The sequence below is a fragment of the Rissa tridactyla genome, chromosome 7, assembly GCF_028500815.1.
Source record: "Rissa tridactyla isolate bRisTri1 chromosome 7, bRisTri1.patW.cur.20221130, whole genome shotgun sequence".
NCBI lineage: Eukaryota > Metazoa > Chordata > Aves > Charadriiformes > Laridae > Rissa > Rissa tridactyla.
The window spans coordinates 18,370,963-18,386,997 of record NC_071472.1 but is presented as its reverse complement, the minus strand read 5'-3'; the positions used below and the strand labels follow the sequence as shown (position 1 = coordinate 18,386,997).

Below are 16,035 nucleotides of genomic sequence, written 5' to 3'. Positions count from 1 at the left end.
TCTCAAGCCGTTCCCGTGTGTCTCCTTTGCCCAGCATTTCTGATCTCCTGCCATGAGCGTCTCCAGGCGGGGGATCTGGTCCTGCCTCTCTTCCCAGCATGGGTGGCAATTTCGGCTCATACAGGCAATAAATCAGCCTGCTTGCCCGGAGGTGGCTGCGCGGCCCCTGCTGCTTCAGCTCGAATTTCCCAGTCTCAAATTATCCCGGGCTGACGGAGAGCCGGCTGGTTTTGTGCTGCTTGTCCGAACTACCCCCAGCTCCGTTATGGTCGCCAGATTTTGCCAAAGGCCCTTGAGTGTCCCCCTCGAGCAGCATCTCCCAGCACCCCAGTCCCCGCCGGGGAGCAGAGCTGTGCCAGCCCCGGCTGCCTGACGCTGCGGAGAGCCAGGCGAGCCTCGGCAAGGCGGCTTCGCTCAACCGCAATGGCATTTGCTCCTCAGCCAGATCAGCGCAGGGTCAGAGGTCCCAGGCCAAATTTCAACACATTTGGCTCAGCGGGGGAGCAACCCAGAGTGTGTTTTTTGCTGGAAACCACCTGGAGCGTTTCTCCTTGAAAACAGTTTCTCCCGACAGGGTTACTTTGATGCTCACGCCGGGAGCACCACAGGCAGCAGTTACACTCTCCCGGCTGGAGCCTCCTCTCCCCTCACCGAGGGGTCCCTCTTGCTGTCCCCTTCGTCCCCGACAGCCCCTTCCCCTGTCCCGGTGGTGCCAAGGAGCCGGGGGCTGGAGGTGACGGTGACAATGGCAGCACCGTCATGGTAACAGCCCGGCCACGGGGCAGCGAGTGGGGGAGTTCTGCTGCTGCCAGCATCCACAACGTGACGGTGTCGCCGGCAGCCCTGAGACACCAGGGGAAGCTGGTGGAGAACGGGCTGGCAAAGGCACAGCTCGCCCCAGCGCCCCGCCAGCCATACTCCTCCCTGTAAAGGCACTAAATATCCATGAGACCATTCAGACATCCCAAGGGGGTGAGATGAGCAAAACACCAGTAGTTCAGGGTGCTGAGCAGAGGGAAAAGGTCTGTGTTTCTGTGGCATCAGGAGGTTCCCCCCCTACGCTCCCCCACTTTTGGGGTGACAGAGGAAGCTGCTAAATGAGGCGCCTCCACAGCGGTCCTAGCAGCAGCCTCTGCCGTTCCCGCTTCTCCTCTCTCCCTGCAGCCTGGCTCCTTCCCACAACGGCCTCTTTCCAGCTCGTTGCGCTGGTGCTAATCCCCTAATCTGTGCAAAGCAACAATTTCCTTCGCAGCACAGCGGCTGGTTTGAGATCTGCATCCCTCCTCCCCACAGGAGCCATCTCCCTTATCAGCAGCAGGTATCAGGTGAGCCAGGCACCATCTACCGTCGATAAACCCATGTTTTATTTTTGCCCTATTTCCATTTATCTCCGAGCCCGTAATTATCCCTCCTCTTGCGACGTGTTGTGCTGCCTCTTGTGCTGAGGAGCGGAGGGGATGCGTACTTTGCCGGGCAGCCCTGGACCACAGCTTCCTGCGGTTCAAGGAGCCGGCGGGGCGATGCTCAGGGACGAATTCCTGCCCATCGCGCTGGCTGCCGGTCTGTCCCTCTCCACACCCGGGCTGCGTTCCCTTTAATCTCGCACAGCGGCGGAGATGGATTTTCTCCCTGTGAGCCAGATGTGTTGCATGGAGCATAAACACTCGCGACAGTTGTTGTGCTCCTCGGTGCGAAGGCATCAGATGTCTGCGTTAAAACAAAGCTCTCCACTTAATTACTCAGGCTGATAATTCAGCGCGTGGAGGCGGCTCTGGCTGAGAGCAGAGGGCTGGATCACAGCTGGGACTGGAGAGCCTTGGAGTGCACATTAATCCCGGCTCTTGCAGCCCTGATTAACGGTGCTGGAAACCTGCCCACCTTGCTCATTCCCAGGGGAAGGGTCCATCCCGGCACCCACTCCCTGTCCCACTGGAAAGGGCCCAGGCTGGTGCCTGAAGGGCTCTGCTGACCCCTTGCTGGGCCAATGCACCCTCTTCCCAGCATTTTCGGGATGGGATGGTCCGGAATGTGGGACCATCACTTGGAGGGTGCTGTGCCGCCCTGGGAACACCCGTCCATTACATCTGGAGCCCAAGGGAGCTGCACACAGGATGGGGATGGCAGAGTCCCAGGGTCACCCCATGCAGGGACCCACTGCCGGATCACGGCTGGCGGGAGCTGGAGCCAGCCCCGTGGCCAGGCTCAGAGCAGGACAAGGTAGACCACGGAAGGCTTTCTCCTTGGCTCCCAAGCTGCCTGCTCCTGCTAACCTGCATTTCTCCTTCTGTGGACCAGCAAACACCTCCTGCAAATTCGCCTCGCTCCCCTCAGCCAGCACCGGGGTGCAGGGCCCTTCCTGGGGGAGCCCCTCACTCTGCTGTCGAGGCAGGTGTATGCCCTCGGCCCTGGAGCACGCACCCTGCTCTGCCAGTCTCTCCGGGGTGGGGTGCTCCCTTGGACCCATCTCCCCTGCCCTCTCCCCCGAGCCTGGCCCCTAGCCCCTTCCCTCTCCCTATCCCTCCCCCGACCCCAGTGCCTGGGCGTCCCTGGATCTGTGGCATCCCTGGATCTGGGCCATCCCTCTCCCAGCAGAGCCCCCATCCCTGGGCACCCTGCGGTCTGGCGCTGCCACGGATCTGCCTGTGGGGTCCTGTCTGTCCAGGGAGACTGACTTCCTCCAGCTCTGTTCCTGCCCTCTTATCTCTCCTCCCTGGGCTGCACGCCTTGCTCCGTGGCCCGGGCAAGTGGGAGCAATGGACCCCATCCTGCCTGGTGCTGGGCAGGCAGGGCAGCTGGGCCCAATGCAGGCAGGCAGGCAGCAGTGGGCAGCACCGTCCCAGCGGGGCCCCAAGGGTTAAGTTGTCATGTATTCAAGGCCACACGCTGGCCAGGAATTACACTTTTATCGGCACGCAGTGCTGCCGCCGCTTGAATTGGGACTGGGAACTCTATTTCCGAGCTCACCCAAATTATTCTTGAAGAGATAAAGCGCGGTGCAGAGCAGCGCCGGCGCTTCATTAACATTCCCCAGCCCATTCAGCTTTAAACGAAGATTGCCTGCCTCGGAAAATGATAAAATTGAACATGTGAAGCAGGGCATTATGTTCCATCAGCCGATATTATTTCCCACGCAGGGGCCGAGCGGAGACACAAACAGCTATTTATGCAGCGCCCGGCCAAGCTGGGGTGGCTTGGGAGGGGGGGAGCAGGCAGGGGAGGGGGGAGCAGGGTGGGTGGTGAGTGCCCCCTACCTGTCCCTGGGCATTAAAGGGGCTGCCTGCCTGATACCAGGGTGGCTCTGCCCTCCTGGCTGCTCCCAGGCTTGTGCCCAGGGTGCAGGGTGGGTGCAGGAGCCACAAACTTGCCCCGTGCATGGGGTAAGGGAAGGGGCTCACGGGTGCATAGGGTCCCCTGGGCAGCGCTGGCTCTGTCCTGCATGGCTGGAGGCAGCTCCATCTGCCACCCTGTCCTGAGGGATATGTGTCCCTTGCCAGGGCTGAGTGAGCAAGGAGCTGGCTCCATGTCCAGCATCGGGTCTCACCTCCCAGGGCTGGGTGCTGGGCCAGCAGGCACTGGGGACCACCAGCAGCCGGGGATTGCGTGCCTCCCCGGAGGTGAGCAGGCAGCAGAAGGCTGAGCAGGCAGGAGGGTCAAGCAGGCAGGGAAGGCTTAAGCAGGCAGGAGGGCTGAGCAGGCAGGGAAGGCTTAAGCAGGCAGGAGGGCTAAGCAGGCAGGAGGGCTAAGCAGGCAAGAGGGCTGAGCAGGCAGGGGGGGCTGAGTAGGCAGGGGGGGCTGAGCAGGCAGGCCCCCGGGGCTGCGAATGGATTTTGCTTGGCCGTGCTGAGCCAATCGATCCAGCAGTAATTAAAGTCGCTCCAAAACCTGACTCATATTCAACCTTGGGAGGAAGGAGCTTCTCTGACAAACACCCTCTACCCCGGCACAGCGTGGAGCTCAGCCCCACTGGGGTGCTGCCAGCCCATCCCAGCCCCCTGCCAGGCTCTGTCCCCAAGGGGGGACCCTGTCCCAGCAGCACCCCATCAGACAGTGTCCCAACTGGTGTCCCCAGCACCGCGCAGCCCCGCAGTGACCCTGATGATGTTCAGCCCTTGTTGTGGGGTCCATGCCACCCAGAGCCTACAGCCCAGGAGAAATTCAGGCTATTTTCTCAGTAAGCACCTCAGACACATCCCTGGGATGTGGGGGTGCTCCCCCATGCCCCTTGCTTGTCACTGTGCGGTACCCGTGCAGTTGACCCTGCAGCCACTCTGAGGGGCACCAGGGCGCTGGGGGGACCCGCTGCCATATGTCCATGGGGTGCAAAAACCCCTTCTCTAGGTCAGAGACATGGAGGAGGTGTGAAGGCAGGCGAGGGGCTTGCCAGTGTGTATTGTGTATGTGTGTGCATATGTGTGTGTGTGTGTGTGCAGGGGCTTGCACGCCCAGCCCTGCCTCTAGCCCCGCTGCTATTCCCGGTATTCGCAGCAGGTCGGGACAAGCACCGAGGAGGGGCAGCTGCCGTTCATCGGGGCCCCCCGCGAACCCGCCCGGAGCCCCCGCGGCAACGCAGGACCACCAGGACCTGGGGGCTGCGGCAGGGAAGGGATGCCGGGGGCTGCGCCGGGGACCCCCTGGGCAGGGGACTCCGGAGGGGGCAGCGCTGGGCAACGGCTGGGCTTTGAGGCGGGGAGGTGGCTCCATCTGCAGGACACGGCCCCGGCCGGGAGTCCCGGTGCTGGGGGGGGTCCTCACTGTCCCAAGCAGGCGACGGCTGCCTCCCCGCCGCCCCCGCCCGCCGCCAGCCGCTTAGCATGCGGGGCACAGCGGTGGGGGACGGCGGACAAGGACATCGGCTCCTCCAGCTCCTCCGGCTCCCGGGAAGCACGGCTGGGGGAAGCGGTGCCGGGAGCCAGCCCCCACCCCGCACCCCTGCACCCCCCAGCGCCCGGTGCTCCCGCCCGACGCCCCTGCATGCCCGGAGCACCCCGCACCCACTGCCCCTGCACCCCTCAAGGGCTCCCATCTCGTACCCCCGGTGCTTGGGCACCCCACCCCTAAACGCGACGCCCCCCCCCCGCCCCAGCACCCTCCTCCTGCTCCGGGCTCTCGCCCCGCACCCCGGGCACCCCACGCCCAAGGCTCCCGGGACGGGTCCCTCGCACGGCAGCCGTCGGGGCGGCGGGACGGCCCCCGGTGGCGGTGGGAGGTGGAGGCGGAGCCGGGCCGGGCTCCACCCCGGCCCCCGGCCCACATAGGCCGGCCGGGAGGGCCCCTCTTCCCCGGAGCCTGCGCCGTCCCGGGGGCGCACGGCGGACCCCGGTGGCGAGCGTGGGGCAGGAGCCGCGGAGGCGGGGGGAAGGTTCCCCGGGAGGGGTGGGAAGCGGGGGCTGTGCTGCCGCCCTCCGGGGGGCTGTTGGGGTCCTGCCCCGTCCCAGGATGCTGCGGCAGCGCAACGGGCGGCTCCTCTCCCGGCTGGAGCGGGTGCTGCAGCTGCTGGAGTTCGACGGCAGCGTGGAGGAAGGTGGGTGCGAGCAGCCCCTCGGCCTGGAGCACCCCGGGACCCCCGTTTCTGCTGCTAGCGGGGGTTGGGGGAGGTGGTGGCCACCACCCCCCATCCCGGCTGGCCACCCACTTGTGTTGCCTGCAGACTACATCCGGATCGCCCGGTGCTTTGAGGCGACGCGCCAGAGATGCTGCCGTCTGGAGCAGGATGGGCGACGGGTCCGGGAGCAGCTGGCCCGTGTGGAGGCTGAGCGGGCAGCGCTGGAGGTGAAGCTCAAGCACGCCCGCAAACAGGTGGAGGTGGAGATGAATAAGCGGCACCGGGCAGAGGCTGAGCTGGAGAAGCAGGTTGGTGGGGAAGGGGGGGTTGGCACCAGGGTTACCCCGCAGACCTGGCTGTGGGGCCCCCAGCCCCCTCACTGCTGCCCCGTTTCACTTGCAGGAGCGCAAACTTCAGCTGGTCTTTGAGACCCTCATGCGGGAGCCATGGGGCAGCGGGGAGCAGTGCTCTGTCCTCAGCGCCCTGGCTGGCCGGCGTTTTGCAGCATCCCTGGTGCCAGGCAGGAGGTGAGAAGGGCTGATGGTCACCTTGGGTAGCCATGGGTTCGGCTATGCCCCTCTCCCCCTCACCTCTGCGGGGCTTGGGGGAGCTGGCTCTGCACAGGGATGCTCAGGCTCTGCCGAGGTGTCAGCTCTGGGCTCCCAGGAATGGCTGTACAAGGAGGTGCTGGCCGGGGGGGCAAGTTGCCCTGACTGGGCTAACCCCAAGCGTGCTCCTTAGGTCGTCTGCAGTGGATGAGTCGTGCCAGTCCCTCCTGTCCCACTCGGACATCAGCTACGACCGCACTGAGGATGATGTGGTAAGGAGCGACCTGCTGCGAGTCCCAGCATTCACCTTCTCCACAGCAGCCCCACTCCTGCAATGGGGGCGCCAACCACGGCCATGCAAACGGGCTGCCCCAGGCTGCTGCTGGAGCAGGGATGCTGGGGATGCCCCTGGCCCTATGCAGTCCTGCCACCCCCCCAGCCTTCCCCTGCTGCCTTTCAGGATGTTGATATGACAGTGGTGCGGACACTGAAGCGCAAAACCCAGGAGAGGCAGGTACGAGGGAAATGCTGGGGTGTAGGGGCTGGTGCTGAGGTGGGGTCTGTGCCCCTGCGTGGGTGAGGGTCCCCCGGGTCTGCCCATCTCTCCTGCACTGTGGCCCTGGGACCCTCTGCCCACACGGGACATACTTCTCCATCGCAGCACGGGAGGCTGCAGGGAGCCTGGCAGGGGGTTTAATTTATTGATGCTGGGCTGGGAGCGTCATCTCTCAGCAAGCCTCCCACGATCAATAGAAACTCCATTACCCTCCACCGTGGCCCAGCCGGGCTCCTCAATAATTCATCCGCACGTGCGGGCATCCCACACCCCGCTCCGCTCACACCTCTGCATTGCAGGCCTGGCCTGGCTTCCCCCAGCCCCAAGGCTGGCTCTGATCCAGCTGCGGGGCCTGGTGTGGGGCAGGCAATGCCAGGGGGCAGGGTGAGACCAGGACCTTTAGTGGGGCTGAGACCGCTTGGCTTGGGTGCTCTGGGGTGGGGGGACAGAGTCAGGGAGGGGGTCCCTGCCTACCCTTCACCCCATCTGCTCTGTCCCCAGCGTGTGTCCCTGGCCCCTCAGATTGGCCCTGTGGTGGTGGCGAAGCGGCACCGGTCTTCTGTGGCACCCCACAACACCGTGAGTAGGGACTCCAGTGTGCCCTGGGCAGGGATGGGGTGTGAAGGCAATGCTGAAACCTTCAGTTCTATGGGCCTGTGGGTGCTGTGGGGTTTGGGGGTGCTCAGCTGTCCCCAGGTGCTCAGAGTCCTGTGCCCTGCAGCCTGTATCCCCCTGGTCCCGGTGGGGACAGCATCACTGCTGTGCTGGACCAGTGCCCTGTAGCCTGTATCCCCCCATACCCATGGTGACAGCATCCCGGGCTGTGCAGGACCATGGGGACAGGGAGCAGGCAGAGCAGAGCTCATGGGGAGACCTTGGAACACCGTGGGGCTGCAGCCAGGCATGTTCTCACTGACCCCCGTCTTGGCAGGTGAGCATCCCCGCCGTGTCCCCTCCTGTTGAGGTCACAGGCCCTGCTGGCAGCCTCCTGCCCACCGCTCTGGTGCCGCGACGCCGCTCTCGCCAGGGACACCGTGTCTCCACACGTGCAGGTCACGGGACAGGCTGGGGAGGGAGCTTATGGGTAGTGTGGGACCAGCCTCAGGGTGCTGCCATCACGGGGACGGGGAGGGAGGGGATCTGCTGGGGGATGCTTGTCCACGGGGGTACCAGGGTCCTCTGGACTTGCCAAGTGCCACTGTACCCAGGGCAGCTGGGATGCTGCAGGAGCTCTTTGGGAGGTGAGAAGTCTCCCCACATCCTAGCCGGGAGCTGGAATGGTTTGCCTTTTGGGCCCCCCTTCACTGCCTCCTCTCTCTGCAGAGCTGACCACGGCATGGGCCACCAGCGAGGACCTGGGCTGCCATGCCCCTGGGCAGGAGAGCCACATGGAGGGCAGCTCCGCGGAGAAGCCAGCATCAGCCCCCTTCCCCTCGCTTCCACGGGGCCTCCCTTCTCTCCAGCACCAGTTCACCTCCAAAACGGTGCATGCCTCAGCCTCTTTCCCTCCTCTTGGCCACTACGGAGAAGGGAGATGGGCAGGAGGAGTGGGTCTGGGATGGGGGGCAAAGCTCTGTCCCCCCAACCCCAGCTCTGCCTGCACAGGGGATGGATGGAGGTGGTGGGGGCTGTTTTGAAGGGGGGATGAAGGAGTGGTGCTGGATACTTGCAAGAAGAGGGCCCTGACCCTGCTCCCTCTCTCCAGGTGATCCGCCCCGAGCCGTGCGGTGTCTGCGGCTCCCGCATCCGCTTTGGGAAGGCTGCCGTCAAGTGCCGCCAGTGCCAGCTGCTGCTGCACCCCAAGTGCCAGGAGCAGTGCCCCAGCCCCTGTGCGCCCCGGCCTCGCCACCACGCCTGGCCCAGCGAGGTGAGGCGGGGGGCACGGTGGTGCTTGGGGGGCTGCTCCACGTCCCTGTGGGGCTGCCGGGATGTCAGCCCTGGGATGCTGGGGCTTTGCCCGCCGTGGGGCTGGGCAGTGGTCACAGAGCAGGTCGGCGTTGTCCTCCCCAGGGCGTGCTGGCTGACTTCGCCCCCGCCACGCCGCCGCTGGTGCCCGCGCTGGTGGTGCAGTGTGTGACTGAGGTGGAGACGCGAGGCTTGACGGAGGTAGGTCCGGGGTAGTGGGGGCGGCGATGCTGTGGTCCCCGCGGGGCTGAGCCCCTCTCCCTGCGCCCCAGACAGGGCTGTACCGGGTGCCAGGCGCAGAGCAGCTGGTGCGGGAGTGGAAGCGGAGGCTGCTGCGGGCTGGAGGTGCGCTGCCAGCCCTCGGCAGCGTGGCTGACATCCACGTGGTGTGTGGGGTGCTCAAGGACTTTCTGCGGGGGCTCAAGGAGCCGCTGGTCACCTTCAGCCTGCACCCCGCCTTCCTGCAGGCTGCCGGTGAGTGGGGGTCCTGAGGTGGGGGGGGGCAGGAAGGGGCTGCTCTTCCCCTAACACTGCTCCATGGTGCCACCACAGACATCCCTGACGATGCTGCCTGCGGCACAGCCCTGCGCCACATGGTGAGCAAGCTGCCCCCAGCCAACAGGGACACCCTGGCCTTCCTCATGCTGCACCTGCTCAGGTGAGGGACTCATCCCAGCACAGGCTCCCATGGGTCTGTCCCCATGTCCCGGTTCTCTGCCCCTTACCCAGGCTCCATGCCTCAGAGCCAGGCTGAGGGTCCCACACTTACCCCATCCATCACCCCCTGCAGGGTGTCGCACAGCCCCAACTGCAAGATGGATGTCCTCAATCTGTCCCGTGTGTTTGGTCCCACACTGGTGGGACACGGCTCAGCCAACCCCACGCCGCTTGCCATCATGGAGGACACGCCGCGGCAGTGCAAGGTGAGGGGGTTCCTGAGGTGTGGGCTGTGTCCCGGGCGCTGTCAGCATCCCCATCCTCCATCCCTCCCTGCCCAGGTGGTGGCTCGGCTCCTCTCGCTGCCACCCAACTTCTGGAGAGGCTTCCTGGGGACAGAGCAGGAGAACCTGGTGCCGATGCCAGCCCCGGTGGGTGAACGCGGTGAGGCACAGGAGCCCCAGCCCCCTCCCAGCCCTCGCCCTGTGGCTGCTGAAGGGTCCTGGGGTCCTGCAGAGCCGTTCTTCCGCCCCATCGTCTCCCTGGAGCCCAAGCTGGGCCAGCTGAGCCCAGCCAGCACCTGCTGCCTCCCCAACACCCTGCGGAGCTGCGTGGGCACGGCCACCCAGCCCCCGTGAGTGCTGCCAGGGGTGGGCGGGGGGCCCAGGGGAGCTCGCTTTGCACCCCTGACTCATCTCTCCCCACGCAGGCAGGGGCAGGCTTCGAGGAAGGTGGGCCGGTTCTTCCCTTCTCCAGTGTAGCCTGCAGCAGCGGCTCCCAGGGGGCATGGAGCTGGCACCAGAGGAGGAGCGAAGCCTGCAGGACCAGGCAGCTGGCTGTGAGCTGGTGGTGCCGAGCTCCAAACCCTGCTCTGTGTCCCTGGGGACTGGGGAGCAGGGCTAGCTCTGCCCTGCTGCAGTGGCGGGGACGCTGCCCCAGCGCTGTACTTTGGGGCTGGTTTGTATTAAACGTTTGCAGCAAAACAAGCCTGCCTGTGGCTGCTCTCTGTCCCTCCCTGCTGCTGCTGCCAGGTGCCATGGGTTTGGGGCATGATGGAGCCTGCTGGGTAGGAGACATAGAGCTGTAGTGACAGCAAGGTTTGAGCAGTACTCCCCAAACTCCCTGCTTTTGCTGGGCAGGGAGGGGAGGGCAGGCAGAGCCCCCTCCCACCCTAGCAGAAGCCCTCCTCTCCCTGCCCCGGAGCTCAGGATGCGCTGGGAGGCCCCTCTTTCAGCCTAGATGTTGGCCTCAAGTAATTGGAGCTGCTGCTGCTCAGGGCAGGACAACCTTAAAGTGTTTCCAGACTTCCTGGCACCTCCGTGGAGGCCCCTTTAACTCCTTCCTCCCCTCCAAGAGCTGCAAAGCCCAAGCAGGGCTGGGACACAAAGCCCTCTCCCCCAAAGAGGGGGAAGCTGGATGAGGCTGTAATGGAGCAAGGGCCCAGGAAGGGCTTGTCCCCCAGATAACTCTGCACAAGGGACAGCCGCTACCAAGGGAGCTTGGGGGGGAAAAAGGGGAATTGCACAACAGGGCTGAGAAGTGCCCTAGGGCCACGTCCAGCAGCTGAGAAAACTTTGTCCCTACTAAAAGCCAGGCCAGATGTGGGATGCAAGAGAAAACTCATGTACAGTCTTGGAAGCAAGTACTTCTGGCTCAGTTTCCCCCAGTGCAGGGGTGTTCACTAGCAGGCAAGGAAATTAGCACATCGAAGGCAGAGGCAAAACTGAAGGAGTTTAATGTGCTTAAAGACAGGGAACAGCTAATCCCCGCCCAGGACCACAGGAGAACTGGCACAGGAAGGCACAGGGCTGGGAGCAAGGATTTACTGTAAATCCATCGAGCTGGGGTGGTACTGGATGGATGGATGGAGAATCCCTAATGCAATGCCTCGCTGAAGGTGAGAGGCATGATGGGGCTCTCAGGGGAGTGCAGGGCTTTAGCACAGAGCTCCAAAACCAGAGGAGAAGGCAGGGAGGTAAGTGGATAAAGGGCAGCGTTGGTTACCATAGACAGACTGTGCCAAAACCTGCAGGGAGCTGCCTTCAATAAAAACAGGGCTTTTCTTGAGACAGAGCGAGGTGGTGGATCTCTGCCACCTGCACACATGTAAGTTGATTGCTCTGGCACCCTGTGGATGTGACTGGTGTGAGAGGAGACATGCAGCGAGCCCCCCCCAGCTACACCCACGCTGGTGGGGAGGAGGCTGTTGGGCCACCGGGGTGGTGGGGGCCTGCTGCCGTCACCCTGAGCCCTGCCTCAGCAGCCTGTGCAGGTCTCAGCCTGACAGGAGCGGGCTTGGCAGGGCTGGCAGCTCTCCTAGCTCCTACTGAGCCCTTGGGGGCAGAGGTGGTACTGGGGGAAGGGGTGCCTTTGCAGCTCCCTCCAGGGCCAGCAGCCTGCTTGTCCAACCCAAGCCTCCTGTGCCAGTGCCCTTAGGACAGCCTGGTGCTGCTGTTTTCCCAGCGGTAGGCAGGAGCCCAGCTCAGGCTGTTGCAATCACGCTGCTGAAATCAGGATCCTCACAACCTGCTCCTGCAGGGTGGGTTGCCTACGCAAGACAGGCAGATTCAAAGCTCCCCAGCCTCTGAGATGGGCCAAGATCTTCCAGAGAGCTGCTGACAGCAACTTTTGCAGAGCAGGTAGAGCCTGGTTGAGGGGTGGCAAGACTATGCTGGTAGTGCCCTTTGGTGGAGAAACACCCAAAACTCAGGACCTGAGATGCTATAGACAGCAAGTGCTCCCTCAACAGCCTCAGCCCAGGGCTCCCTGCACAGGCATGCAGCCTCGTGCCAGGGCCACGTGCTGTCCCCAAAGCCTTCACCCTGCCCCAGGGCTGGTCCCTGGGCTGCAAGAGAAGCAGCACGCAAGGCTCATGCTCACCAGCTTTAATGTCTGTCTGGAGTAGGAATCAGGCACTTGCGGGGCTCCTGGCCTTCACCTACCCCTCTGGGGGTGCTTGGAACCTCCCAGGAGGTGAAGTCCCAGCACAGGCTCTTGCTTTGGGGCACAGCAGGGAGTGGGGGGCTGGCACTGCCCCTCTGCCTCCAACCCAGCGAGCAGCTGACTCACAGGATTATCTGGTTCTTGTAGCTGCGGCTCAGCTCCTTGTGAGGAAGGACGATGGAGTTGAGTATAACGACCTCAGCGGGGATGGTGACACTGCAGCCTGCAGGGGAGAGCGTGAGTGGGTTAGCCGGAGGGGGAAAACTCTACCCCACTGCACTGGGTCGGGGCAGGTGGGCGCGAGTGGGACGTACCCAGGATTGTGATGGAGGGTGTGAGGCGCCCGTCCCGGAAGAGGGTCTCGCTGTCGATCTTGGCATAGGGATCGTTGGGGTTGGGGTCACTGGGCGTTCCTTCAACGCGTGCCCAGCGCCCAATAGTGCTATCCCAGCCCACGATGGTATTGAGGACACAGGTGTGGTCCTGGGGCGAGGAAGAATAGGACGAAGAGTGCTTTTGCTTCCCTGCAAGGGGTGGGGGCTGACACCCACACCCTTGGGCAAACCCTACTTACGTGGAGTGAGGCACCGTGCAGGACTATGGACTCGCGCACACGCACACCAGCTCCCACCGTCACCCCCTCCCCAATGGAGACGTTGGGGCCCAGCTGTGAGGACACAGGGAGGCGGTGAGGTTGAGGACAATGGCAACCCCAAGCATTGCCCTACTGCAGGGCCCCCCAGGCCTGCACTCACCACCGCAGTGCTGTCAATGGAGGCTGTCGGGTGGATGTACACATTCCCTGCAACAGAAGGCAGCTGCGTCAGGGGAGGCACCTCGCAGGAGCACTCACTTCTCAGATCAGGGGAGGTTCCTGCCCATGGGTCCCCACTGCCTCCCCACTTCTCCCCTGTCCCATGCGGGGCAGCCCCCAAGGCAGCAGCGGGTGTCAGAGGGGTACCTCGGATAATAGGGCCTCCAGGTTTGTTCTGGGCCAGCCTCTCTGGGTGGCTTTTGCTGTACTGGTTCAGGTAAAGGCGGCTGGCATAGATAGCAGAGCTGGGGGAGGAAAAGCAAATGATTGGTGTTACTTCTCTGGCACTAGCAGGGCAGAGGAGGTTCTGAATTTAGTACCCACCCCCAGGGCCCTGCCTGGGCACCCTCCTCTCCCAGTTCTGGTACAGACTGCCTGGCACTGCTTGATGCCTTTGGTGTGCCAGCTCTAGCCCCAGCCCTTACCCAGCTGATTTGATCTGGCTCCAGAAGCCATCAGTTTTGTAGACGTAGAGTTTGCCGCTCCCAGCCAGGGCCGTGAAAACGTCCTGCTCTAGCCGGATCACTTCTGCACGCTGCCAGCCATTGGAGCTCTCCTCTCTGCAACCGAGAGTCCCATTAGACACTCACCCCAGTCACGGCCTCAGCCAGGGACCCCAGCAGCTACCTTCCCCAAATCTGGGGGCTCAGGTGATCCTGGAGTCCCTCCTAGCCATGCATTTCTCCACAAAGAGGGGACAGCCCCAGCTGTCAGGCTAGGCCCAGCCCCACTGAGCCCTAGAGCAGCAGAAGGACAGGGCTCTGACAGCTGAAACAAGCTCTCAGCCAGAAGGTGACGGTGCAAGAGGCCCACCGGGTCCAGGCAGGTGTATCAGTGACAGATCCTGCCCCTGCTTCAGAGCCCTGCACAGCTGGGTTTTCACTTGGGTGGTGGCAGAGGTACCAGGTGACAGGGTGGCTGGTGTAGAGAGCTGGAGGGAGGATGGAGCATTCCCAGGTGAAAGGCTCGCTCAGCCCCTCTTCTGGAGCTGGATGATGATGGGTTGGGATGAAAGGAAGGGAGAGGGGGAGTCTCAAGCTGGCCAGGAGGGGAGCAAAGGAAAGAACAGCCTTGCAGAGCGGCCTGGAGCAGGGAGGAAAGCATGCATTATCGCTAGGGACGATTCAGCCCAGAGAGCAGCCAGTGCAGACACAGAGGGAGACTTACCCAAGGTAAGGACAGCTGGTGCAGGACCAGGAAACAAGTGAGTGATGGCAGAGGAGGAGAGAAGATAGAGAAAGAATGGAGGATGAGCGTGCTGCTGCAGCCCCAGGAAGCAGTGGGGTGGGAGGGACACAGGGCAGAAAGGAGCACTCACAGCACTAGCTCCTGCTGGTTCCTCTGGAAGACCTCGCCGATGTGCTGGAAGATGGCAGGTGTGAACAGGTAGATGCCACAGTTAATGATCTCACTGACAAATGTGCTGGGTTTCTCCACATAGTGCTGGACCTGGAGGCGAGGGAAGAGACCTGAGTCCTGGGGTGCAGCCCCCACACCCAGTGTTACACCCTCTGTGGCACACTGGGAACGTGCCCACACGGGCAATGCAGCACCCACTGCCCACGCTGCACCCGGCTCCCCGAGGGCCTCCAGTACCTCCTGTGTGTCTGCGTTTGCCACAATACAGCCATAATTCAGCGCCTGTGTCCTGTTGGCCTGTGGAGCAAGGACGTGTTAGCAATGATGGAGCAGCGGGCATGCAGACACAGAGCAGATGAGAGCCGGAGCTCACATCCAGGGACCCATCCACTGCAGGAGCCGCTGGCTTCTAGACAAGCCCATGGCAGAGCACCGCTGCCCCTTTGCTCCCTAGCACTGCCACTCACTGTGGTACCCAGAATGACAAAGCTTTGGGCATCCCCGTGCTGCTGCCGGAACTCCAGCATCTCCTGCAAGGGAAACTCCGAGCACACATCTGCGTTGAGGACAAAGAAGGCCTCAGCACCACCGGACAGGATCTGGTCTCGGAAGTGATAGATGCCGCCACCCGTGCCCAGTGCCGCGTACTCCTGGAGATACCTGTGAGCCAAGCATGGAAAAACGAAGGCTTAGGGAAGCGGGTGTCTGGTGGCACCACCTGGCAGCGGGGCAGGGAAGGGCTGGCAGGGGCGACATAGTCCTGCCATGCAACCATAGGGCTCATGTGGATGTTGGCTGTAAGGAGGAGGCAGCGGTGGCTTGGAGCTGAGGTGGACAAGCATCTTTGGAGCAGGAACCAGCCCAGGGCAAGGGAGATTTGGCAGAACTAATGTGGGAGACCGGCTGTGCCCATCCATGCTGGGCCAGGGCCTGGGTGCTGGCCTGGGGGGGTGAGGGGCCCAGCCGGGCTGTATGGGGAGCCATGGGGGGCCACTGAAGTGTTGTCCGGCTCCTGCCCACCTGATGGGGATCTTGAACTCCTGCTGCGCCGACACCAGGAAGCGGCTGAGGGCCTCGTGGGGCTGGTAGAAGCCCATCAGCAGGATCTCCTTCACGCCGGGCACCTGAGGAGAGAGGGAGGAGGGAAGGGGCAGTGTGGGGCTGGTGGCCCCGGCCCTGGCCCCGGCTCTCCGGCCCCATCCCTGGCCCCCCGTACCTTAGCGCAGGCCTCGATGTGGTGCTGCACCATGGGCACCCCGGCCACGGGGAAGAGGGGCTTGGGCACCTCGAAGGACAGCGGCCGGAACCGGGTCCCTGCGGAGCAGAGAGGCGGCGGTAATGTCGGCGGGGCCGGGTGCCGGCGGAACGCCCCGCGGGTCCGGCGCACTTACCCTTCTGGGGGCCCCCGATGAGGATCACCGCCTTCAGCGGCATGGCGGCTCGGCTCGGCTCGGCGCGGCGCCGCTCCGCTCCGCTCCGCTCCGGCGCCCCCGCAGCCCCGGCCCCGCCGCCGCTCCCGCCGCTTCCGCACACGTCAGCGCGCCAGGCCCCCCCCCACGTCACCGCGGCGGCTGCCGGGGACGCCCCACCGCCCACAGAGAGACCTCCCGCCCGCCAGGGGGCGCCGCAGCCGGCGGCAGGAGGGGGAGGGACTGCGCCGGCGCGCGGGGCGTGCGCGGGGGGCGGGGCTCGCACGGTAGAGGGCGCGTGG

At 64.0% G+C, this 16,035-nt stretch overlaps 2 protein-coding genes across 3 annotated transcripts; one reads left to right on the top strand and one right to left on the bottom strand.

Annotated features, from left to right (window-relative positions):
• Positions 1-5,436: 5,436 nt before the first annotated feature.
• On the top strand, positions 5,437-9,990 carry LOC128913004 (rac GTPase-activating protein 1-like). The gene is made up of 16 exons (XM_054209894.1): positions 5,437-5,521; positions 5,648-5,850; positions 5,945-6,069; positions 6,284-6,362; positions 6,551-6,604; positions 7,148-7,225; positions 7,578-7,698; positions 7,970-8,130; positions 8,352-8,513; positions 8,657-8,752; positions 8,824-9,025; positions 9,104-9,209; positions 9,342-9,474; positions 9,550-9,652; positions 9,725-9,842; positions 9,918-9,990. Exons 1-16 carry the CDS (start codon positions 5,437-5,439, stop codon positions 9,967-9,969), a joined length of 1,878 nt encoding a protein of 625 aa, XP_054065869.1. The 3' UTR covers positions 9,970-9,990.
• Positions 9,991-10,926: 936 nt separating this feature from the next.
• GMPPA (GDP-mannose pyrophosphorylase A) lies at positions 10,927-15,845 on the bottom strand. 2 transcript variants are annotated; one of them, XM_054209895.1, is made up of 13 exons: positions 15,716-15,845; positions 15,541-15,638; positions 15,345-15,448; positions 14,792-14,984; positions 14,562-14,621; positions 14,284-14,414; positions 14,133-14,147; positions 13,391-13,525; positions 13,113-13,210; positions 12,907-12,953; positions 12,726-12,818; positions 12,466-12,634; positions 10,927-12,374 (listed from the first exon to the last, which is right to left on the bottom strand). In XM_054209895.1, exons 1-13 carry the CDS (start codon positions 15,756-15,758, stop codon positions 12,274-12,276), a joined length of 1,287 nt encoding a protein of 428 aa, XP_054065870.1. In that variant the 5' UTR covers positions 15,759-15,845; the 3' UTR covers positions 10,927-12,273. The 2 variants fall into 2 exon arrangements, with proteins under 2 accessions (XP_054065870.1, XP_054065871.1); XM_054209896.1 differs by lacking the exon at positions 14,133-14,147 and having other exon boundaries at positions 15,716-15,820.
• Between the last annotated feature and the right edge of the window lie 190 nt (positions 15,846-16,035).

What these genes read in the sequence shown, in the direction of transcription:
- LOC128913004 (XM_054209894.1), top strand. Translation starts at nt 5,437, where the DNA reads ATGCTGCGGCAGCGCAACGGGCGGCTCCTCTCCCGGCTGGAGCGGGTG. An exon ending in CGACGGCAGCGTGGAGGAAG is followed by an intron (nt 5,522 to 5,647) that starts GTGGGTGCGAGC and finishes TGTTGCCTGCAG; the next exon opens with ACTACATCCGGATCGCCCGG. An exon ending in CCGTGTCTCCACACGTGCAG is followed by an intron (nt 7,699 to 7,969) that starts GTCACGGGACAG and finishes CTCTCTCTGCAG; the next exon opens with AGCTGACCACGGCATGGGCC.
- GMPPA (XM_054209895.1), bottom strand. Translation starts at nt 15,758, where the DNA reads ATGCCGCTGAAGGCGGTGATCCTCATCGGGGGCCCCCAGAAGG. An exon ending in CAAACGCAGACACACAGGAG is followed by an intron (nt 14,415 to 14,561) that starts GTACTGGAGGCC and finishes CCTCGCCTCCAG; the next exon opens with GTCCAGCACTATGTGGAGAA. An exon ending in ACCCTCCATCACAATCCTGG is followed by an intron (nt 12,375 to 12,465) that starts GTACGTCCCACT and finishes TCTCCCCTGCAG; the next exon opens with GCTGCAGTGTCACCATCCCC.